Source organism: Pygocentrus nattereri, chromosome 16, assembly GCF_015220715.1.
Source record: "Pygocentrus nattereri isolate fPygNat1 chromosome 16, fPygNat1.pri, whole genome shotgun sequence".
Classification (NCBI taxonomy): domain Eukaryota; kingdom Metazoa; phylum Chordata; class Actinopteri; order Characiformes; family Serrasalmidae; genus Pygocentrus; species Pygocentrus nattereri.
In genome coordinates, this window is record NC_051226.1 from 783447 (window position 1) to 809637 (window position 26191).

General features: G+C 41.4%; 1 protein-coding gene across 6 annotated transcripts in view; it reads right to left on the minus strand.

The window, feature by feature from the left end:
• The window catches only part of arhgap24 (Rho GTPase activating protein 24), a 255642-nt gene that overhangs the window by 1087 nt on the left and 228364 nt on the right, over positions 1-26191 (minus strand). For all 6 annotated transcript variants that reach the window (XM_037546000.1, XM_037545996.1, XM_037545995.1 and 3 more), the window contains 6 exons: positions 20840-21047; positions 14858-14990; positions 10333-10406; positions 9936-10057; positions 8813-9093; positions 6096-6856 (listed from right to left, as the gene is read on the minus strand). In XM_037546000.1, the coding sequence (XP_037401897.1) occupies positions 6096-6856; positions 8813-9093; positions 9936-10057; positions 10333-10406; positions 14858-14990; positions 20840-21047 (1579 nt within the window). The remainder of the gene's footprint in view (positions 1-6095; positions 6857-8812; positions 9094-9935; positions 10058-10332; positions 10407-14857; positions 14991-20839; positions 21048-26191) is intronic.

Here is a 26191-nt window from a genome sequence, read left to right on the forward strand (position 1 = left end):
AATAGCGGAAAATCTAAAATAAAGGAGAGTTTTACTGAAGCTCAGAGTTAAAGAGGAGGAGAGTTTGACTGAAGCTCAGAGTTAAAGAGGAGGAGAGTTTTACTGAAGCTCAGAGTTAAAGAGGAGGAGAGTTTTACTGAAGCTCAGAGTTAAAGGGGAGGAGAGTTTTACTGAAGCTCAGAGTTAAAGAGACGGAGAGTTTTACTGAAGCTCAGAGTTAAAGAGGAGGAGAGTTTTACTGAAGCTCAAGAGTTAAAGAGGAGGAGAGTTTTACTGAAGCTCAAGAGTTAAAGAGGAGGAGAGTTTTACTGAAGCTCAGAGTTAAAGAGGAGGAGAGTTTTACTGAAGCTCAGAGTTAAAGAGGAGGAGAGTTTTACTGAAGCTCAAGAGTTAAAGAGGAGGAGAGTTTTACTGAAGCTCAGAGTTAAAGAGGAGGAGAGTTTTACTGAAGCTCAGAGTTAAAGAGGAGGAGAGTTTTACTGAAGCTCAGAGTTAAAGAGGAGGAGAGTTTTACTGAAGCTCAAGAGTTAAAGGGGAGGAGAGTTTTACTGAAGCTCAGAGTTAAAGAGGAGGAGAGTTTTACTGAAGCTCAAGAGTTAAAGGGGAGGAGAGTTTTACTGAAGCTCAGAGTTAAAGAGGAGGAGAGTTTTACTGAAGCTCAGAGTTAAAGAGGAGGAGAGTTTTACTGAAGCTCAAGAGTTAAAGAGGAGGAGAGTTTTACTGAAGCTCAGAGTTAAAGAGGAGGAGAGTTTTACTGAAGCTCAGAGTTAAAGAGGAGGAGAGTTTTACTGAAGCTCAGAGTTAAAGGGGAGGAGAGTTTTACTGAAGCTCAGAGTTAAAGAGGAGGAGAGTTTTACTGAAGCTCAGAGTTAAAGAGGAGGAGAGTTTTACTGAAGCTCAGAGTTAAAGAGGAGGAGAGTTTTACTGAAGCTCAGAGTTAAAGAGGAGGAGAGATTTACTGAAGCTCAGAGTTAAAGAGGAGGAGAGTTTTACTGAAGCTCAGAGTTAAAGAGGAGGAGAGTTTTACTGAAGCTCAGAGTTAAAGAGGAGGAGAGTTTTACTGAAGCTCAGAGTTAAAGAGGCGGAGAGTTTTACTGAAGCTCAGAGTTAAAGGGGAGGAGAGTTTTACTGAAGCTCAGAGTTAAAGAGGAGGAGAGTTTTACTGAAGCTCAGAGTTAAAGAGGAGGAGAGTTTTACTGAAGCTCAGAGTTAAAGAGGAGGAGAGTTTTACTGAAGCTCAGAGTTAAAGAGGAGGAGAGTTTTACTGAAGCTCAGAGTTAAAGAGGAGGAGAGTTTTACTGAAGCTCAGAGTTAAAGAGGAGGAGAGTTTTACTGAAGCTCAGAGTTAAAGAGGAGGAGAGTTTTACTGAAGCTCAGAGTTAAAGAGGAGGAGAGTTTTACTGAAGCTCAGAGTTAAAGAGGAGGAGAGTTTTACTGAAGCTCAGAGTTAAAGAGGAGGAGAGTTTTACTGAAGCTCAGAGTTAAAGAGGAGGAGAGTTTTACTGAAGCTCAGAGTTAAAGAGGAGGAGAGTTTTACTGAAGCTCAGAGTTAAAGAGGAGGAGTTTTACTGAAGCTCAGAGTTAAAGAGGAGGAGAGTTTTACTGAAGCTCAGAGTTAAAGAGACGGAGAGTTTTACTGAAGCTCAGAGTTAAAGAGGAGGAGAGTTTTACTGAAGCTCAGAGTTAAAGAGGAGGTGAGTTTTACTGAAGCTCAGAGTTAAAGAGACGGAGAGTTTTACTGAAGCTCAGAGTTAAAGAGGAGGAGAGTTTTACTGAAGCTCAGAGTTAAAGAGGAGGAGAGTTTTACTGAAGCTCAGAGTTAAAGAGGAGGAGAGTTTTACTGAAGCTCAGAGTTAAAGAGGAGGAGAGTTTTACTGAAGCTCAGAGTTAAAGAGGAGGAGAGTTTTACTGAAGCTCAGAGTTAAAGAGGAGGTGAGTTTTACTGAAGCTCAGAGTTAAAGAGACGGAGAGTTTTACTGAAGCTCAGAGTTAAAGAGGAGGAGAGTTTTACTGAAGCTCAGAGTGAAAGAGGAGGAGAGTTTTACTGAAGCTCAGAGTGAAAGAGGAGGAGAGTTTTAGTGAAGCTCAGAGTTAAAGAGGAGGAGAGTTTGACTGAAGCTCAGAGTTAAAGAGGAGGAGAGTTTGACTGAAGCTCAGAGTTAAAGAGGAGGAGAGTTTTACTGAAGCTCAGAGTTAAAGAGGAGGAGAGTTTTACTGAAGCTCAGAGTTAAAGAGACGGAGAGTTTTACTGAAGCTCAGAGTTAAAGAGGAGGAGAGTTTTACTGAAGCTCAGAGTTAAAGAGGAGGAGAGTTTTACTGAAGCTCAGAGTTAAAGAGGAGGAGAGTTTTACTGAAGCTCAGAGTTAAAGAGGAGGAGAGTTTGACTGAAGCTCAGAGTTAAAGAGGAGGTGAGTTTTACTGAAGCTCAGAGTTAAAGAGGAGGAGAGTTTTACTGAAGCTCAGAGTTAAAGAGGAGGAGAGTTTTACTGAAGCTCAGAGTTAAAGAGGAGGAGAGTTTTACTGAAGCTCAGAGTTAAAGAGGAGGAGAGTTTTACTGAAGCTCAGAGTTAAAGAGGAGGAGAGTTTGACTGAAGCTCAGAGTTAAAGAGGAGGAGAGTTTGACTGAAGCTCAGAGTTAAAGAGGAGGAGAGTTTTACTGAAGCTCAGAGTTAAAGAGGAGGAGAGTTTTACTGAAGCTCAGAGTTAAAGAGGAGGAGAGTTTTACTGAAGCTCAGAGTTAAAGAGACGGAGAGTTTTACTGAAGCTCAGAGTTAAAGAGGAGGAGAGTTTTACTGAAGCTCAGAGTTAAAGAGGAGGAGAGTTTTACTGAAGCTCAGAGTTAAAGAGGAGGAAAGTTTTACTGAAGCTCAGAGTTAAAGAGGAGGAGAGTTTTACTGAAGCTCAGAGTTAAAGAGGAGGAGAGTTTTACTGAAGCTCAGAGTTAAAGAGGAGGAGAGTTTTACTGAAGCTCAGAGTTAAAGAGGAGGAGAGTTTTACTGAAGCTCAGAGTTAAAGAGGAGGAGAGTTTTACTGAAGCTCAGAGTTAAAGAGACGGAGAGTTTTACTGAAGCTCAGAGTTAAAGAGACGGAGAGTTTTACTGAAGCTCAGAGTTAAAGAGGAGGTGAGTTTTACTGAAGCTCAGAGTTAAAGAGGAGGAGAGTTTTACTGAAGCTCAGAGTTAAAGAGGAGGAGAGTTTTACTGAAGCTCAGAGTTAAAGAGGAGGAGAGTTTTACTGAAGCTCAGAGTTAAAGAGGAGGAGAGTTTTACTGAAGCTCAGAGTTAAAGAGGAGGAGAGTTTTACTGAAGCTCAGAGTTAAAGAGGAGGAGAGTTTTACTGAAGCTCAGAGTTAAAGAGACGGAGAGTTTTACTGAAGCTCAGAGTTAAAGAGGAGGAGAGTTTTACTGAAGCTCAGAGTTAAAGAGGAGGAGAGTTTTACTGAAGCTCAGAGTTAAAGAGGAGGAGAGTTTTACTGAAGCTCAGAGTTAAAGAGGAGGAGAGTTTGACTGAAGCTCAGAGTTAAAGAGGAGGAGAGTTTTACTGAAGCTCAGAGTTAAAGAGGAGGAGAGTTTTACTGAAGCTCAGAGTTAAAGAGGAGGAGAGTTTTACTGAAGCTCAGAGTTAAAGAGGAGGAGAGTTTTACTGAAGCTCAGAGTTAAAGAGACGGAGAGTTTTACTGAAGCTCAGAGTTAAAGAGGAGGAGAGTTTTACTGAAGCTCAGAGTTAAAGAGGAGGAGAGTTTTACTGAAGCTCAGAGTTAAAGAGGAGGAGAGTTTTACTGAAGCTCAGAGTTAAAGAGGAGGAGAGTTTTACTGAAGCTCAGAGTTAAAGAGGAGGAGAGTTTTACTGAAGCTCAGAGTTAAAGAGGAGGAGAGTTTGACTGAAGCTCAGAGTTAAAGAGGAGGAGAGTTTTACTGAAGCTCAGAGTTAAAGAGGAGGAGAGTTTTACTGAAGCTCAGAGTTAAAGAGGCGGAGAGTTTTACTGAAGCTCAGAGTTAAAGAGGAGGAGAGTTTTACTGAAGCTCAGAGTTAAAGAGGAGGAGAGTTTTACTGAAGCTCAGAGTTAAAGAGGCGGAGAGTTTTACTGAAGCTCAGAGTTAAAGAGGAGGAGAGTTTTACTGAAGCTCAGAGTTAAAGAGGAGGAGAGTTTTACTGAAGCTCAGAGTTAAAGAGGAGGAGAGTTTTACTGAAGCTCAGAGTTAAAGAGGAGGAGAGTTTTACTGAAGCTCAGAGTTAAAGAGGAGGAGAGTTTGACTGAAGCTCAGAGTTAAAGAGGAGGAGAGTTTTACTGAAGCTCAGAGTTAAAGAGGAGGAGAGTTTTACTGAAGCTCAGAGTTAAAGGGGAGGAGAGTTTTACTGAAGCTCAGAGTTAAAGAGGAGGAGAGTTTTACTGAAGCTCAGAGTTAAAGAGGAGGAGAGTTTTACTGAAGCTCAGAGTTAAAGAGGAGGAGAGTTTTACTGAAGCTCAGAGCTAAAGAGGAGGAGAGTTTTACTGAAGCTCAGAGTTAAAGAGGAGGAGAGTTTTACTGAAGCTCAGAGTTAAAGAGGAGGAGAGTTTGACTGAAGCTCAGAGTTAAAGAGGAGGAGAGTTTTACTGAAGCTCAGAGTTAAAGAGGAGGAGAGTTTTACTGAAGCTCCGAGTTAAAGAGCAGGAGAGTTTGACTGAAGCTCAGAGTTAAAGAGGAGGAGAGTTTTACTGAAGCTCAGAGTTAAAGAGGAGGAGAGTTTGACTGAAGCTCAGAGTTAAAGAGGAGGAGAGTTTTACTGAAGCTCAGAGTTAAAGAGGAGGAGAGTTTGACTGAAGCTCAGAGTTAAAGAGGAGGAGAGTTTTACTGAAGCTCAGAGTTAAAGAGGAGGAGAGTTTTACTGAAGCTCAGAGTTAAAGAGGAGGAGAGTTTTACTGAAGCTCAGAGTTAAAGAGGAGGAGAGTTTTACTGAAGCTCAGAGTTAAAGAGACGGAGAGTTTTACTGAAGCTCAGAGTTAAAGAGGAGGAGAGTTTTACTGAAGCTCAGAGTTAAAGAGGAGGAGAGTTTTACTGAAGCTCAGAGTTAAAGAGGAGGAGTTTTACTGAAGCTCAGAGTTAAAGAGGAGGAGAGTTTTACTGAAGCTCAGAGTTAAAGAGGAGGAGAGTTTTACTGAAGCTCAGAGTTAAAGAGGAGGAGAGTTTTACTGAAGCTCAGAGTTAAAGAGGAGGAGAGTTTTACTGAAGCTCAGAGTTAAAGAGGAGGAGAGTTTTAGTGAAGCTCAGAGTTAAAGAGGAGGAGAGTTTTACTGAAGCTCAGAGTTAAAGAGGAGGAGAGTTTTACTGAAGCTCAGAGTTAAAGAGGAGGAGAGTTTTACTGAAGCTCAGAGTTAAAGAGGAGGAGAGTTTTAGTGAAGCTCAGAGTTAAAGAGGAGGAGAGTTTTACTGAAGCTCAGAGTTAAAGAGGAGGAGAGTTTTACTGAAGCTCAGAGTTAAAGAGGAGGAGAGTTTGACTGAAGCTCAGAGTTAAAGAGGAGGAGAGTTTTACTGAAGCTCAGAGTTAAAGAGGAGGAGAGTTTTACTGAAGCTCAGAGTTAAAGAGGAGGAGAGTTTTACTGAAGCTCAGAGTTAAAGAGGAGGAGAGTTTGACTGAAGCTCAGAGTTAAAGAGGAGGAGAGTTTTACTGAAGCTCAGAGTTAAAGAGGAGGAGAGTTTTACTGAAGCTCAGAGTTAAAGAGACGGAGAGTTTTACTGAAGCTCAGAGTTAAAGAGGAGGAGAGTTTTACTGAAGCTCAGAGTTAAAGAGGAGGAGAGTTTTACTGAAGCTCTGAGTTAAAGAGGAGGAGAGTTTTACTGAAGCTCTGAGCTCGACTGTCTAGTACAAGCTGAAGTGAGCTCCACAGTTTAGAAGCAGAAGAACTGAAAGTCTCTCCATGTTTTCTGTGTTTTACTGAAGTTCAGAAGGTCAGAATCTGCAGATCTCAGACAGTCAGGAGCTTTAAGGCCATTTTGAGCTTCAAAAACCAGCAGCAGAGCTTTAAACTCTGTCCTGAGTGATTCAGGCAGTCAGTGTAGTGTAAGCTAACTGTGCTTAGGTGGTTGTTTAATGTCAGTGTCCCCTGAAAGTCTCACCTTTTAATCCTGGCCTCGTATTCGCTCTTCTGCTTCAGCATCTCCTGCTTCAGGCTGCCCACCAGACTGTGCAGGGCGCTGTGGCTGTTTGCTCCGTTACTCAGAGGAAATGCCACCTCGCTGTTCTCGCTGCTGCTCGTCCCCCTGCTGCCCCTCCCTCCTCCACCTCCATTAGCGTCCCTTCGCTCCTCCTGCACCATCCCGTCCAGCAGTGGGTCCTCGAAGGCTCCGGTGTAGAAGTCCTGTTCGGGGCAGGTGGTGGTGGACGAGCGGCAGGAGGTGGAGTTTTCTGGCAGTGAAATCTCGCAGGATGAAGTGGACCAGGTGGCGCTGTCCACACTCTGCTTGTCCTCACAGCTGCTGCTGCTGAGACATGGCTGTGCAGATGTTACCTGCTGGACATTATCGTAGGTGGATAGGCGGTTTTGCTGTTCGCAGCCATCCCGTCCTTTTCCCTCCCGAAGCGTCACGTAGCCAGCAGGAGACCAGAGCCCGTTATTGCGGCCGTTTGCTGTCCCGTTAACCACGTCAGTGCTGGACACGCCCATTCGCACGCCGCCATTCTGCACTCCCATCTTGGTGCGGCGGGACTGTAAAGTGCCTGTGCTGGGCAGCGTCTGGATCTGACCCTTTTCCTGCCCGGCCTCGGCTGAGGATGAGGAAGAAGAGCTGAAGGAGCCGTTGGTGACGATGCCTTTGCTGCCTTTGCTGAACGCTGGGTTCTTCTTCACCATCAGAGGCGGACTGCGGGTCACCTCAAACTGCAATCGCAAGAATAATCAATATTTATTAGTCGTTATTGAAGTTAGGACACATATCAATACTTATACCGGTCAGGCATAACATTCTGACCACCTCCTCGTTTCTCCGCTCACTGTCCACTTTATCAGCTCCACTGACCGTATAGCTGCACTCTGTAGTTCTACAGTTACAGACTGTAGTCCATCTGTTTCTCTGATACTCTGTTACCCTGTTCTTCAGTGGTCAGGACCCCCATGGACCCTCACAGAGCAGGTACTATTTGAGTGGTGGGTCATTCTCAGCACTGCAGTAACACTGACGTGGTGTTGGTGTGTTAATGTGTGTTGTGCTGGTAGGAGGTGGTCAGGACGTTACACCTGATCCATGTATATTAAATGCATTATACAAGTGAGCCGTCTAAACGGGGTGATATGGCAAAAATATACAAATGCTATTCAATATATAAATCTACTTTGATCTGTAACAAAAACTGTACACAGGCTTTTACATATGTGCTCCTTCTGAAATGGATGCCTACAACACAGTCCAGAAAAGGAGCAGGGGCATCTTAACATCTTAAGCAGGTGATGCAATCATGCTTGGGTATAAAAGAGTATATAGTCCAACTAGTTGCAACAGCATACAGTCTCTTTAAAAACAACATTCCTTAATGAGCGCTTTTAGGCATGTTAGGTTTTTCACACTCTACATTGCATAATTTTGTCAAATGATTCATGGAATCCGGAGAAATCTCTGCCTGTAAACGAAAAGGTTGAAAACTCAAACTTAATGTCTGTGATCTTTAACCCCTCAGACTGCACTGCATTAAAAACCAGCATGCTTCTGTGATGGAGACCACCACACAGGCTCAGGAATACTTATTAACTGCATAAACCGCTGTTAAAAACACCATCCGTCTCTGCATCCACAAGTGCAGTTTCACAATGGACTCTGCACTCTGGAACAACAACATCCAGAAACACCGTCAACTTCTCTGGGCTCGAGCTCATCTGAAATGGACTAATGCTCAGTGGAATGTTGTCTAACACGTCCACCTTTCAGATTGTATATGAAAATAAGGGACGTTGTGTTCTGCAGGCCAAAGAAGAAAAGGACCATTGAGATTGTTACCAGTGTAAAGTTCAAAATCCAGCATCTGTCTTGGGTGGTGGTGGGGAGGTGGGTAACCTGCACCTTTGTCAAAGCTCCATAAACACTGAACATGCTTTTTCAGGAACGTCCATGATGTCATGAACAGCAAGAAATGTTCTGCATGTGTTACAACTACAAGGCTGTGTAATCAGAGAGTGCAGGTGCTACACTGACCTGCCTGCAGTCCAGAACTGTCTCCCACTTACAATGTGTGCCACATTATGAGGGCAATATATGTCAACAAAGGCCCTGTACGGTTGCTCAACTGAAAGCTTGTATAACAAAAAAAATCCACTTTCAAAATCAGGCATTTTTTTTGAGAAGTCTCGAAGCAGAAAAGTCTGCTGAAAGTTTCACTGCTAGTTAACATTCCACAAGTCTCTCTTTCAGAAAGTATCTGAGGCTTTAGTATCCAGGGGGCTAATCAAGCAGGAAAAGAAGTTTGGAAAAACGAATCCCCAGAATAAACACCGAAAATATGATGCTTTGAACGTGCCTGGTCAAAATGCATATTAATTACAGCATTTGATTTTTTTCGGTATACATATTTTTTTCCACATACATGTATTATAATTAACCTTGACCCGTTTGTTTCTTCAGTACACAAGCGATTATTAAGTGCTGTTAAAAGGAAAAGTGCCGTAACTCCGGGTAAACATGCTCCTGTCCCAGGCATCAGGTTTAGAATGTGTATATTTACCAAAAACAGTGTAAAGATCAAATATTGGACACTGTTCTGTTTTCAGCTCAACCGACTAATCTCTGCTTCCTGTTTTATTGGCATATCAGAATTGTGAAATGCTGTCGATATCATTCAGCTCTACCTCGAAGCGTGGGACTGTGGGTCCATTCCGGGGGCTTCCTGAACGAGGAGAACCGTTATCCAATGCGACCCGAGTGGGCGAGTCGGGGGACTCCCAGGTGCACCGGGGGCTGGTGTTGTTATTCTCTTTGTTCTGCTGCTGGCCGGTGGCCCGTTTGGAGGGGTCGTTGTTGTTGTTGTTGCTCAGCTCCACAGCGCCGGGACTGCTGTCCTCGACCGCGGGGAAGACGACGTTGTGCTGGCCGATGAGGACGGCCATGAGCTGCTGCACCAGAACCGCCCCTACACAAAGCAAAGAGAACAACGAGCTCAGAGCAAGTTAACACACCTCTACCATCGAGATATTTCAAACAGACTCAGGCCAATACAGGGCGTATTAAATCAGCACCTCCGTTGATCCACTGCCCTGATCTTAACATTTAAGATTAAAACAGTAGCAACTGTGAAGTTTTCAGTATCTACTATAAATTATACAGTTTCCAGGGCTAATTATTCAGAATCTGCTTTGCATAATTCAGTACCTGCTATGAATTATTCAGTGTCTTCTACAAATTATTAAATATATAGAAAGAATTATTCAGCATCTCCTATAAATCATGCAGTATTTACTATAATATTTCAGTATCTACTACTAATGTGTCAGCATCTACTATGAATTATTCAACATCTAATATTAATTATTCAGTATCTACTATGAATTATTCAGTATTTACTATAAATTATTCAGCATCTAGTATGAATTATTCAGTATCTACTATAAATTATTCAGCATTTACTGTGAATTGTTCAGTATCTATTATATTTTATTTAGTATCTATTGTGAATTATTCAGTCTCTAAAATGAATCATTTAGTAAATTCAAGGTTAATTACAATATGTGTATATGCAGAGAATTAGGTACACTGACAAAAAAAACACTTGAATACTGTATTTAATATAATGCATTTTGACCAGGCACATTCAAAGCATCATATTTTCATATCTTTTCCTGCTTGTTTAGCCCCCTGGATACTAAAAACCTCAGATACTTTCTGAAAGAGAGACGTGTGGAACCTTAACTGGCAGTAAAACTGCAGATGCCAGCAGATTTTCTGCTTCGTGACTTCTGAAAAAAAAAGCCTCACCCTCCATTATTGCCACTGGATCCTCCACTTTGGGCCTCAGAATATTTGGCCCGAAAACTGTAGCCAAGTTCTGCACACTCATCTTATTCACTCCGGAATACGACTGCACTTCATCCAGAAACCTGCGGAGAGAAAACCATCCCGTTTATTCACTGTTTAATCTGCAGAGAGAAGAAAGGAAGGAAGAGTGACAGTAACAGGATCGCCATCATACACAGTGATGACGTATCCAGTGTGGAGTAAGACTTATTTAAGACTTCTTGATGATCTACAGCTCTGGTCATCATTCAGCACGTCTAACATTTCTACACTAACGTTCAGAAACCAGACTGTCCATAAAACCACACCCCAAACTTTTAACCAGAGGGTTTAAAGAGGAATAAAATACAATCAGTACCTGCATATGTATTTCAGCAGATTATAGTTCACTAGAGGTAGACTTTCCACTTGTCTTCTCAACTCCTTCATTCCCTGGAAAAAGAGAGAGACAGATGGACAGACAGACAGATGGATAGACAGACAGGTAAACAGAGTGAGAAAAAAAAAATTAAAGCTACTTGTCTGTAAATTGTGATTACATGCGCTTAATAATCTGATCACCGCAGAGAATCAGATTTAGTCAGTAATCTGATCAACATGTTTACATGCGCTTAATGATCTGATCACAGCAGAGAATCAGATTTAGTCAGTAATCTGATCAACATGTTTACATGCGCTTAATAATCTGATCACAGCAGAGAATCAGATTTAGTCAGTAATCAGATCAACACGTTTACATGCGCTTAATAATCTGATCACAGCAGAGAATCAGATTTAGTCAGTAATCTGATCAACATGTTTACATGCGCTTAATGATCTGATCACAGCAGAGAATCAGATTTAGTCAGTAATCTGATCAACATGTTTACATGCGCTTAATAATCTGATCACAGCAGAGAATCAGATTTAGTCAGTAATCTGATCAACATGTTTACATGCGCTTAATAATCTGATCATCGCAGAGAATCAGATTTAGTCAGTAATCTGATCAACATGTTTACATGCGCTTAATAATCTGATCATCGCAGAGAATCAGATTTAGTCAGTAATCTGATCAACATGTTTACATGCACTTAATAATCTGATCACAGCAGAGAATCAGATTTAGTCAGTAATCTGATCAACACGTTTACATGCGCTTAATGATCTGATCACAGCAGAGAATCAGATTTAGTCAGTAATCAGATCAACATGTTTACATGCGCTTAATGATCTGATCATCGCAGAGAATCAGATTTAGTCAGTAATCTGATCAACATGTTTACATGCACTTAATAATCTGATCACAGCAGAGAATCAGATTTAGTCAGTAATCTGATCAACACGTTTACATGCGCTTAATAATCTGATCATCGCAGAGAATCAGATTTAGTCAGTAATCTGATCAACATGTTAACATGTGCTTAATAATCTGATCATCGCAGAGAATCAGATTTAGTCAGTAATCTGATCAACATGTTTACATGCGCTTAATAATCTGATCATCACAGAGAATCAGATTTAGTCAGTAATCTGATCAACACGTTTACATGCGCTTAATAATCTGATCATCGCAGAGAATCAGATTTAGTCAGTAATCTGATCAACATGTTTACATGCGCTTAATGATCTGATCACAGCAGAGAATCAGATTTAGTCAGTAATCTGATCAACATGTTTACATGCGCTTAATGATCTGATCACAGCAGAGAATCAGATTTAGTCAGTAATCTGATCAACATGTTTACATGCGCTTAATAATCTGATCACAGCAGAGAATCAGATTTAGTCAGTAATCAGATCAACACGTTTACATGCGCTTAATAATCTGATCACAGCAGAGAATCAGATTTAGTCAGTAATCTGATCAACATGTTTACATGCGCTTAATGATCTGATCACAGCAGAGAATCAGATTTAGTCAGTAATCTGATCAACATGTTTACATGCGCTTAATAATCTGATCACAGCAGAGAATCAGATTTAGTCAGTAATCTGATCAACATGTTTACATGCGCTTAATAATCTGATCATCGCAGAGAATCAGATTTAGTCAGTAATCTGATCAACACGTTTACATGCGCTTAATGATCTGATCACAGCAGAGAATCAGATTTAGTCAGTAATCTGATCAACATGTTAACATGTGCTTAATAATCTGATCATCGCAGAGAATCAGATTTAGTCAGTAATCTGATCAACATGTTTACATGCGCTTAATAATCTGATCACAGCAGAGAATCAGATTTAGTCAGTAATCTGATCAACATGTTTACATGCGCTTAATAATCTGATCATCACAGAGAATCAGATTTAGTCAGTAATCTGATCAACACGTTTACATGCGCTTAATGATCTGATCACAGCAGAGAATCAGATTTAGTCAGTAATCTGATCAACATGTTAACATGTGCTTAATAATCTGATCATCGCAGAGAATCAGATTTAGTCAGTAATCTGATCAACATGTTTACATGCGCTTAATAATCTGATCATCACAGAGAATCAGATTTAGTCAGTAATCAGATCAACACGTTTACATGCGCTTAATGATCTGATCATCGCAGAGAATCAGATTTAGTCAGTAATCTGATCAACATGTTTACATGCGCTTAATAATCTGATCACAGCAGAGAATCAGATTTAGTCAGTAATCAGATCAACATGTTTACATGCGCTTAATAATCTGATCATCGCAGAGAATCAGATTTAGTCAGTAATCTGATCAACATGTTTACATGCACTTAATAATCTGATCACAGCAGAGAATCAGATTTAGTCAGTAATCTGATCAACATGTTTACATGCGCTTAATGATCTGATCACAGCAGAGAATCAGATTTAGTCAGTAATCTGATCAACATGTTTACATGCGCTTAATAATCTGATCACAGCAGAGAATCAGATTTAGTCAGTAATCAGATCAACACGTTTACATGCGCTTAATAATCTGATCACAGCAGAGAATCAGATTTAGTCAGTAATCTGATCAACATGTTTACATGCGCTTAATGATCTGATCACAGCAGTGAATCAGATTTAGTCAGTAATCTGATCAACATGTTTACATGCGCTTAATAATCTGATCACAGCAGAGAATCAGATTTAGTCAGTAATCTGATCAACATGTTTACATGCGCTTAATAATCTGATCATCGCAGAGAATCAGATTTAGTCAGTAATCTGATCAACATGTTAACATGCGCTTAATAATCTGATCATCGCAGAGAATCAGATTTAGTCAGTAATCTGATCAACACGTTTACATGCGCTTAATCATCTGATCACAGCAGAGAATCAGATTTAGTCAGTAATCTGATCAACATGTTAACATGTGCTTAATAATCTGATCATCACAGAGAATCAGATTTAGTCAGTAATCAGATCAACATGTTTACATGCGCTTAATAATCTGATCATCGCAGAGAATCAGATTTAGTCAGTAATCTGATCAACATGTTTACATGCGCTTAATAATCTGATCATCACAGAGAATCAGATTTAGTCAGTAATCAGATCAACATGTTTACATGCGCTTAATAATCTGATCATCGCAGAGAATCAGATTTAGTCAGTAATCTGATCAACATGTTTACATGCACTTAATAATCTGATCACAGCAGAGAATCAGATTTAGTCAGTAATCTGATCAACACGTTTACATGCGCTTAATAATCTGATCATCGCAGAGAATCAGATTTAGTCAGTAATCTGATCAACATGTTAACATGTGCTTAATAATCTGATCATCGCAGAGAATCAGATTTAGTCAGTAATCTGATCAACATGTTTACATGCGCTTAATAATCTGATCATCGCAGAGAATCAGATTTAGTCAGTAATCTGATCAACATGTTTACATGCGCTTAATGATCTGATCATCGCAGAGAATCAGATTTAGTCAGTAATCTGATCAACACGTTTACATGCGCTTAATGATCTGATCACAGCAGAGAATCAGATTTAGTCAGTAATCTTATCAACATGTTTACATGCGCTTAATAATCTGATCATCGCAGAGAATCAGATTTAGTCAGTAATCTGATCAACATGTTTACATGCGCTTAATAATCTGATCATCACAGAGAATCAGAATCAGAGAATTTACATGCGCTTAAGTAATCAGATAATGGGAGGAACTCCAGGTCTACGTGAGTCAGACAGTAATCAGATTTCTGCTTTACAACCAGCCGATAAACTCACAGAAGACGTGATGTAAACGTAGCGTAAACCACAAACTTCAATGCTGTGGCTTTTTTTTTAATTGAGTGCTTGTCAATGCGCTCAGTCATATCTTTGTAATGCAAAGGCATTTTTGCACTGCACCCGTATGGGAACCACCAGCAGAACCTATGGTTCTGGTTTTAGCTCATTTGCTCATAGCATTAGCGTTAGCTTCCTAACAAGGTTACAGCGAACTCTTCAAATGTAATAGGTCTAAAAACGGCACGCGACACGTCATCACACTGTTCTAGTTCATGTTCTGGTGCTCTCATTTGTGACGTAACAGTTTCAACACCCCCATGTATCACTCCTAAAAAGGTGGTACTTCAAGAGTACTTGAAGAGTACTTCATGAGTTCTAGATGGTTTGATGTAAAATCACGAACACTCACAGAACCCTCTGCATGGTCACAGGGTTCTCTGCATGGTGAAAAGGTTTTTCCGATTGATGGAGAATGTGGATCTAAATGGCACCAAAAAGGATTCTGCAGAATCACAGAACCATCTTCAGCACATTCTCCATCAATCGGAAGAACGCTTTCTAAACATGGGATCATGTTTCTATATAGAACCTTTTTCTTCATTAAAGAACCGCCTTTTTAAAGAGTGCACCTCTCCGTCCTATGCGAAGTTTGGGTTGACCATCGGCTGTCCTGTAAAAGCTTTGTGGAGGACACTCACTGCGTCGTGGTCCTTGCTGAGAAGTTTGGTGCAGGCCAGGAACTCCTCGTACTTGCAGAAGGGGATCACGGGCTCAGGAAGCTCGCGCAGATACAGCTTCAGCAGAGACGCCACTGTGTGCACATCTGTATTACTGTAGAGACACAGACAGCGGCGAATGTAGGAGAGGAGACAGACGGTTTCCACGAAACGTACACTAAAATGTTAGTGCAAATCAAATCACATCAAAATCACATCAACTCAAATCAACTCAAATCAAATCACATCAACTCACATCAACTCAAATCAAATCACATCAAAATCACATCAACTCAAATCAAATCACATCAAAATCACATCAACTCACAAACTCAAATAAACTCAAATCAAATCACATCAACTCACATCAACTCAAATCAAAATCACATCAACTCAAATAAACTCAAATCAAATCACATCAACTCACATCAACTCAAATCAAAATCACATAAAAATCACATCAACTCACATCAACTCAAATCAACTCAAATCAAATCACATCAAAATCACATCAACTCAAATCGTAATCACATCAAAATCACATCTACTCAACTCCAAACAAATCGAAATCACACCAACTCAACTCCAATCACATCAACTCAACTGCAATCAAAACCACATCAACTCAAATCAAATCACAACAACTCAAATCAAATCACATCATAATAATATCAACTCCATCAAATCAAAATCACATCAACTCAACTGCAATCAAAATCACATCAACTCAAATCAAATCACATCAACTCAAATCAAATCACATCAAAATATTATCAACTCAATCAAATCAAAATCACATCAACTCAAATCACATCAACTCAACTGCAATCAAATCAAAATCACATCAACTCAACTCAAATCAAATCAAAATCACATCAACTCAACTCCAATCACATCAACTCAACTGCAATCAAATCAAAATCACATCAACTCAACTCAAATCAAATCAAAATCACATCAACTCAACTCCAATCACATCAACTCAACTGCAATCAAATCAAAATCACATCAACTCAACTCCAATCAAATCAAAATCACATCAACTCAACTCCAATCACATCAACTCAACTGCAATCAAAATCACATCAACTCAAATCAAATCAAATCACATCAACTCAAATCAAATCACATCAAAATATTATCAACTCAATCAAATCAAAATCACATCAACTCAAATCACATCAACTCAACTGCAATCAAATCAAAATCACATCAAATCAACTCAAATCACATCAACTCAACTCAATCAAATCAAAATCACATCAACTCAACTGCAATCAAATCAAAATCACATCAACTCGACTCAAATCACATTAACTCAAATCAAATCACATCAAAATCACATCACATCAACTCGACTCAAATCACATCAACTCGACTCAAATCACATCAAAATCACATCAACTCGACTCAAATCACATCAACTCAACTGCAATCAAAATCACATCAACTCAAATCAAATCAAATCACATCAACTCAAATCAAAATCACATAAAAATCACATCAACTCACAAACTCAAATCAACTCAAATCAAATCACATCAAAATCACATCAACTCAAATCGTAATCACATCAAAATCACATCAACTCAACTCAAATCACATCAACTCAACTGCAATCAAATCAAAATCACATCAACTCGACTCAAATCACATCAAACTCAACTGCAATCAAATCAAAATCACATCAACTCGACTCCAATCACATCAACTCAACTGCAATCAAAATCACATCAACTCAACTCCACTCAAATCAAAATGACATCAACTCAAATCAAAATCACATCAACTCAACTCAAATCACATCAACTCAACTCAATCAAATCAAAATCACATCAACTCAACTGCAATCAAATCAAAATCACATCAACTCAACTCAAATCACATCAACTCAACTCAATCAAATCAAAATCACATCAACTCAACTCCACTCAAATCAAAATGACATCAACTCAAATCAAATCACATCAAAATCATATCAACTCAATCAAATCAAAATCACATCAAAATCATATCAACTCAATCAAATCAAAATCACATCAACTTGATTCAAATCACATCAACTCAACTCCACTCAAATCAAAATCACATCAACTCAACTCCAATCACATCAACTAAACTCCAGTCAAAATCACATCAACTCAACTGCAATCAAATCAAAATCACATCAACTCGACTCAAATCACATCAACTCAACTGCAATCAAATCAAAATCACATCAACTCAACTCCACTCAAATCAAAATGACATCAACTCAAATCAAAATCACATCAACTCAAATCAAATCACATCAAAATCATATCAATTCAATCAAATCAAAATCACATCAACTCGACTCAAATCACATCAACTCAACTCCAATCAAATCAAAATCACATCAACTCGACTCAAATCACATCAACTCAACTGCAATCAAATCAAAATCACATCAACTCGACTCAAATCACATCAACTCAACTGCAATCAAATCAAAATCACATCAACTCGACTCAAATCACATCAACTCAACTGCAATCAAATCAAAATCACATCAACTCAACTCCACTCAAATCAAAATGACATCAACTCAAATCAAAATCACATCAACTCAAATCAAATCACATCAAAATCATATCAATTCAATCAAATCAAAATCACATCAACTCGACTCAAATCACATCAACTCAACTCCAATCAAATCAAAATCACATCAACTCAAATCAAAATCACATCAACTCAAATCAAAATCACACCAACTCAAATCAAATCACATCAAAATCACATCACATCAATTCAAAATCACATCAACTCAAATCACATCAACTCAACTCCAATCAAATCAAAATCAAATCAACTCAACTCACATCAACTCAACTCCAATCAAATCAAAATCACATCAACTCAAATCACATCAACTCAACTCAAATCACATCAAAAATCACATCAACTCAAATCAAATCACATCAAAATCACATCAATTAAACTCAAATCAAATCACATCAAAATCACATCAACTCAAATCAAATCACATCAAAATCACATCAACTCAAATCACATCAAATCACATCAACTCAACTCAAATCACATCAAAATCACATCAACTCAAATCACGTTTATTGTCACATCACATTTACACGTGTTGGAAAGTAAGCGAAAATCTAGGATGCGTAGCTCCCTTATAGAATTTATACACACACACACACACACACACACACTGACTCTGAATATTGCTGTTGGAACAAAACCTTGTATCTCCATTTCTGTCGTTTTTTTAGTTTTTGATATGACTTGAAAGTACCCGTCGTCCTTTATATCGTGCATAAATTTCATGATGAATGGACCAATAGAAATGATCTAAAATGACTTGGAAAGCCGTCTGGTTCCATTGACTTCCATTAAAAGTAGAGTAAGTTTGTACCTTCTCCTGTAAAGTTACCGTTTTGGAGATACAAGGTTTTGATCTGACAACAGCGATAGACACATATACACAATACACACTTGCACGGCACTATTCCACTGTGCAGTTGTACAGTAATAAGTTCTGTGTGTGCTGTGAGTCTGAGGGAGATAATAAATGAGATGCAGGTTCTCAGGGACAGAACACTGATAGAGAACCTTCCAGATTGTACAGGATATGGATAGAAGACGTACAGGATATAATTGCTAGATTGAAGGTGCAGAGGATCAGAGTGAGTCTGATGGTGTGGATGAGGTCTTGAGCTAAGCAAAGGTACTGAAACACAATCTGCCAGTGAAACTGGACACTTTCACCAGATAAAATTACTTAAAACAAGTAAAAATGTATAGAAATATGTGGATCGAGACCTTTTATGCTCATTTTCAATGTATACAATTTTATTTTTGCTCTACTAGAACAGATTCACAGCTTCAATGTTCCAAAATCACGTCATTTTCCTCACACTGTTCGTCTCTATTCACCCTCAAATGCTCTGTTAGAACTCTTGTGTCCTTAAGCCCCGCCTCCCAGTGAGCCCAGTGTGCTCTGATTGGTCAGCTCGCCCACTCTGTTCTGATCGGTCAGCTTCCAGAGCGGTTCCGTCCCTCCCTGCAGTCTGCAGACAGACCCCCCCTCCTGAGCAGCTGTAACTCTGCTGTGGCTGGTTCTCCGGCGGCGTCGGTTCTGCCGGGTCAGTTTGATCCAGAGTGGATCCTGAAAGTCCAGTCGGCGTCTCCACCACACACTGCAGCACTGACCACACTCTTCCTCCTCCCATAGCCGCTGTGCACTGTGTGAGGGGGCGGAGCTCGGCAGTAGGCGGGCATTCAGGACTGTGTTACGAGATGATGTCATCCTATAACAAAGGAAAAGGGCTGGAATTCCAACAAGGTTTCAGGCAGCTGAGAAAAGTGGGTTCTGTGGGAGAGAGGTTCTCCGTCTGGAGGGAACGCTGAGCTCTGGGACTCTGCAGGATGTTATACTGCATAAACTCTGGCCTGTGCAAAACTTATGGCACATAATCTACAGGTTTCCCGGAGCTGTGCAAGCCCAGTCGACGTTACCACCTTCCCGTCTGAGTGGCGTTTTGACGGTGTCCTGTTGAACATGCTGCTCTCTCTCCTGCTGAACTCAGAGACCCTGCAGCAGCACGGGGGAAAGTCCAGGACAAGGCTGTGCATGTAATCTGCATTGCTTAGCATAATCACAGTGCAGCGAAAGCTGCTTTCAGGAGGAAAATGTATGTCTAGTCAGGCCGAAGATGGCCTGCAGCTGACCCGGGGCTGACACTGTGCTCAAAACCCCGTCTCAGCAGCACGCAGCTGACATTCCCTACAAATCGGCCAGCGTATCACTCTCATATCATATCAGGGAAGGAGTGAACGGAACACGTGATATTCTACTTAAATCGCACTTTTAGGAATTTGTGTTTATTACGCCTGTTTTAAAAGATCTGCCTGGACCTTTTAGGATAGATTAAAACATCTTTTGTTGGTTTTAAAAGCCCTAAATGGCCTAACCCTCCCAGTACAACCAAAACTCCTCCCAGTACAACCAAAACTCCTCCCACTACAACCAAAACTCCTCAAAACACCTCCCAGTACAACCAATCCTCCTCCCACTACAACCAAAACTCCTCAAAACCCCTCCCAGTACAACCAATCCTCCTCCCAGTACAAACAAAACTCCTCCCAGTATAACCAAAACTCCTCAAAACACCTCCCAGTACAACCAATCCTCCTCCCACTACAACCAAAACTCCTCCCACTACAACCAAAACTCCTCAAAACCCCTCCCAGTACAACCAATCCTCCTCCCACTACAACCAAAACTCCTCCCATTACAACCAAAACTCCTCAAAACACCTCCCAGTACAACCAATCCTCCTCCCAGTACAACCAAAACTCCTCCCAGTATAACCAAAACTCCTCAAAACACCTCCCAGTACAACCAATCCTCCTCCCACTACAACCAAAACTCCTCCCACTACAACCAAAACTCCTCCCACTACAACCAATCCTCCTCCCCGTACAACCGAAACTCCTCAGAGTATAAGTGAAACTCCTCCCAGTATTACCAAACTCCCTCCCAGTACAAATAAAACCCCTTTCAGTACAACCAATCCTCCCAACAACCAAAACCCCTCCCAGTTGTCTGTGAGGAAGGTAGTCATGGAGGATGCTCACGGTTCGGGATGAAACCAAATGCTAAATAGCAACATGGACAGAAACAACTGTCCAAACCAAACTGCAGTCGACTTACAGGACCAAACAAACATCTTAACAGCTTTGGTTGCCGTGTTACGAGTGAATTTGCATATTCCGATGCACACAGCTATCAGAGTTCAGTCCAGCTAACTGGAGACGCATTTGACTACCGAGGTAAAAGCATGAGGCCAAAATCTTATCAGGACACAATCCAGATCCCGGACACATGAAGTGGGCAGGTGTAAATGGGGTCTATGAGAACCGACTGTTCGCTCAGCGCCTAACGTATCCCAGACCTGGACATGCGCTTTGGGCAGGTACCTGTCGAACGACGGCTTCTCTCCGCAGTCGAAGGCGTCCTGCAGCTCCTTGACCAGGTTGGCCTGGCCGGGAAGGCGGAATAGCCCCTCCTCCTGCAGACCCCACTGCCTGATGAAGTCCACACACTGCTCCACCAGCATGGGGGCCAGCTTGTTCCCATAGCGACGCTCGTACCGCACCGTCTCCTCCAGCTTCTGGCCAAAAATGCCTAAAACAGGAGAGACAGACAGGATGCAGGTGAGGGCAAAACAAACTGGATCTTTTATGTATAAACCATCAGAGAAATTTGTCCTGTTCACAGAATTTGTTGCAGTGTATTGATTCTTGAGCTTTGAGCCCAGAGTTGTGCTGTTCACTTGGTATATTTAAAATGATTTGATTGATCTCCAGAGCCTCGCACGAAATTTCACCTCCACATTTAACCCATCCATGCAGTGAAACACCACATACACACTAGTGAAACACACACGAGAGGGCAGTGAGCACACTTGCCCAGAGCGGTGGGCAGCCCTATCCACGGCACCCGGGGAGCAGTTGGGGGTTAGGTGTCTTGCTCAAGGACGCCTCAGTCATGGGCTGTCGGCTCTGGGGATCAAACCAGCGACCTTCCAGTCACAGGGCCAGATCCCTGACCTCCAGCCCACGACTGCCAAAAACCTCCAACCCATGCCTGCCATCCCGCTGTGTACCTGTATGTGGATGGTATGGATGGTTCTTCTTGATTAGACTTACATAACAACCCAGCTTCATGTAACACAGCGTGCCAGTGTATCAGAGCTTCCATTGTAATTTTCCTTCAAATACTGAATTTAGCTGTGGACACGAACTCTGACAACGTTACGCCTGGGACCTCGTTCATCAGTAGAACTGGTCAAAACAGAAATACAAAGCAGCACAAACATACAAATCACCACAAAGACGAGACAGAAAGCAGGAGGTACACAGGAAACAAGACACAGCTGGGACAGATGACTGAGGGACGGACACACAGACATCAGGTGAGGGCGGAGCAAAGGGAGGAGCAAGTAAACCAACACAAAGGCAGTGGCAGGGGAATCAGACTGGAAAGAGACAAGAGGGCAGACACATGGGAGGAACCAGGACAGAGAAGGAAGGAAACCGAGACTAACGGGAAACCAGTGAAGTTACACTACGTCACTATATTGGCTGATAATTGGCCTTGTTTAAGGAAATAGGGCTGCAAAAAAAAAGCAACATTATCAGTCAATTAAAATTTGGTACAGAGTAACAAAGTAATGAGATTTCCACAAAGTAATAATATAACGTGGTTGTTTTGCTTTTTAGAGAAATAACTTGCAATGTGTTACTTTTTGAATAATTACTCCAACACTACAGCCTCTATACTAACGTTTACACTAGCAGGACGTATAGTCAGCTGAGTCTGTGGAGCCTCTGTTCTCACTGAATAGACAGGCAGGTTTGGAGTGAAGCCACTTTTTATTTTCCTCCCTATTTTTGTATTTTATGTGTGGCACTTGGATGATTAAATGGGCTGTTCTTCATAATCTTCTTCTTCTTCTTCTTCTTCTTCTTATTATTATTATATACCCAAAATGTAAAGTTTCTCCTCCTACAGTTCTTGATATAGAACCACGAGGATCACAGGTCCCATACCCACATATTCATACATTTCATACAGCGAAGTCTAACTGCCACAAATAACGTCACAATGCACATCTATCACACAGACAATCACACACTGTACACACAGACTCACACGCTTACAGCCTAAAGAACGGCAATATCTGCACAAATAATGGATTTAGGGTAACAGTGTATTTAAGGTGTAAGCACATTTAAGGAAGGCTTGGACGTAAAGGAGCAGTGGATATAAGGTGGCAACTAATGTGGGCAATTAGTGCATTTAAGGTGCTTAAAAGGATTTAAAGTGTCAGTGGATTTAAGGTAGCAATGGATTTTAAGTTAGCAGAAGATTTAAGGTACCAGTGTATTTATGGTAGCAGAGGATTTAAGGTGCCAGTGTATTTATTAGCATAGCAACCACCTAGCCAACACTGTAGCAACAGCCTGGCACACCGTAGCAAGCACCTAGCAACACCTTGGATCATATGGCAACTGCCAAACAACATCTAAGCAACGATTTAGCAACCAAACAGTCTTCCACCATTTGAACGTAATTAGCTGGCTTTTTTCAAGCCAACTTAAAGTTCGTCCACAAACTTTCCCTTTAGTTTTATAGCATTTTCTCTAAAAACAGGCCGGAATGCCTCTCCATAGGGAGCAGTCTTTACCTAGCTGCGGAATAAGGGAACAACGGGGAATAGTCCACTATGTGGCACAGGTGCGCTGAGAGAGTTCTGCAGTCAGACATAAGCCTGTAAACACTTTTCGCCCCATCAGATTGTGTTGTACACTGTGCCATGACCTTCTTTATCCCCCAGCAGGTAATGATGGACAATCATTAGTGAAGTAGACGTACTGCGTAGTGTCCTAATCCCTCAAAATAGACGGTCAAGGAGCAACAAATCTTAGACACATAGGACCACTTTACCTCCAACAACCCACAGTGTTCATTCCTCTTAGCATTTAAAAGCCTCACGGCCTGATTAGACTCTAATCTCGGCCGGCTTCCTGCGATTTCCAGCGGTCAGCTGCGGAATATGCGTCCTAACAAAGCCGACACAATCTGCTCCAGAGGAAAAAAAGAGAGATTAAATGAAAGACTTCCTGCTCCCTGGCCTCTCTCCTGCCACGGCTCTTTTGTCTCGATGAAAAAAAGAGAGTGTGATTCCCATTTGGAGGGGCTCATGTGGTCAGCATGAGGGGGGGGATTAGGAGCAGCTCCCAGGAAGCTTCAGATCGGGGGAACTGACCGGGCCTCGGAACACAAACAGACCTACAGATGTGTTGGTACGAGATGGTACACACTCAACCAGGCTGGAGGTGAAGCAGGGGTGAAACATCCATCACCGACCGAGAGTCCGAAAGAAATCAGATCAATCATGATCCTGAATAAACTAACGCACCAAATGTTAAGTGACCCTTATTATTCCCACAACGGGGAATTTTCACCTCCACACTTATCCCATCCATGCAGTGAAACACCACATACACACTAGTGAACACACACACTTGGGGGCAGTGAGCACATTTGCCCAGAGTGGTGGGCAGCCCTATCCACAGCGCCTGGGGACCAGTTGGAGGTCAGGTGTTGGAGGTCATGTACTGTCGACTCAGGGGATCGAACCTTCCGCTCACAGGGCTGGTTCCGTAACCTCCAGCCCACGACTCCCCAAATAGAACATTTAGTGGCTGATTTCTGATGAGCTGGTCAGAGGAACACAGGTTTGGGTTGAGATTTCTCCTCCTACGCCGTCACATAGCTTTCTTTAACACCTCTGCAACAGGTGTTGACTCACTATCATCCTGCTGGTGTGGGTTTCCTCTCTCAGTGATGACCGTGCAGTGTGAGAATATCAATAATCTGCACATTTAACACAAAGAGTCAACATTTAATACTGTTTCTCTGTTTATTCACAGTTAACATGACACATGACTCCACTTGGATCAACACCTGATTGAAGTACTGTTTTGGGCACTTAAACAAGACGGTTCTTCAAGGATCCTTTAATCAAGACAATCGCTCTATGTAGAACCATGAACACTCGAAGAACTACATCTACATGATGAAACGGTTCTTCAGATTGTTGGAGAATGTGGTGTAGATGGTTCTGGTCCAGCATCAAAAAGGATCCTGCTGTTAAATAATGCTATATATACCATTTTTAAAAAGGTTCTATATAGAGCCATCTAGAGCGTTTTCTTTGTGTTTATGGTTCTATATAGAACCACTTTCTTTACTAAAGAACCCTTGAAGAATGATCTTTTTCAAGTGTGTCTTTTTCTACAACAATATTACACTACAAAACGTTTCTAGTACCAGTGCTACCTGCTCAAAAAGCCCTGCAAACATATTAGAAGCTACAAAAGACCCTAAAAAGAGACTCAGACCACCTCACGCCTCACTCACCCCTGAAGCTGACACAGCTCCTAATCTACCACAGCACTAAATTAAGGAAATTTGGTCTGTGATTGGTTAGAGAGCTCATCTGAATCCTTTATAAGAGGATAAAGAACTATACATGCATTCATGGGATCCTGCTGGTGTGGGTTTCCTCCCTCTCAATGGTAAAGATAAAAGCTAACTGTGCACCATCAGCACGTTTAACACCATGAACCAACATTTATTCCTGTTTCGATATTCATTCACAGTTCAAAGGACAAATTGTTCCACTTGGATAAACACCTGGTTGAAGTGCTGCTTTAGGTACTCTCTTAAACAAGATGGTTCTTCAAGGGTTCTAAAAAGCACTTGCATGATGAAATGATTCTTCAGATTGATGGAGAATGTAGAGTAGGTGCTTCTGGTTCTATACAGCATCAAAAAGGATCCTGCTGTTGTTACAATGTCAAAACCTTTTGGTGCTATATAGAACCCTATTTAAAAAGGTTCTATGTAGAGCCAGCTAGAGCATCTCCATCAATCTGAAGAACCATTTTACAATGCAAAAAACTTTAATCCTGCCAAGGGTTCTTGGTGTTTATGGTTCTATATAGAACCGTTTTCTTTACTAAAGAACCCTTGAAGAATGATCTTTTCCAAGCGTGTCTTTTTCTACAACAATATTACACTACAAAACGTTTCTAGTACCAGTGCTACCTCCTCAAAAAGCCCTGCAAACATATTAGAAGCCACAAAAGACCCTTAAAAGCAGCCCAGACCACTTTGCCCCTCACTCACCCCGGCTGAAGCCGACACAGCTCCTAATCTTCCTGTAAATTCCTCCGTGGATAAAGCGCTGGTACGATCGAGGGCTGAATGTGATGAATCTCTGATCTCTGTGTTCCAGCATGTTACAGGCTCCATCCACTGCATGCTACAGTCAGCACTGCACGGTCAGCAGCGTCCAGACACAAGCCGGAGAGGGAGAAAAGGCTCCGTGAGCGAGGCTGCTCTGTTTGAGTGGCTCCAGAAATGCCCTGGAGGGGTGTGTTTTTGAGGACGAGGCTTCAGGAGGAGAGAATGTGAACGCTCGCGGCGAATAACACAATCTGGCTTGTGCTGACAAACTTTCTGATCTATCCTCCACTGGAGGCTTCTGGAAGACAGGTTTCCGTTCCACATCAGCTAGTCTTCGGCACTTAATCTCTCCGGGGCTTGGAGAGGACGATCGGTGAGTGACGAAGTGCGTAAACATGAAAAAGTAGGGCTGTCATTATCAGGGACAGCAAGAATCGGCATTCTGCTGATTATTTTGAGCTGTTTGCGAAGACCGAGCACACGGTTAGAAATAAAGGCACCGCGCAGGA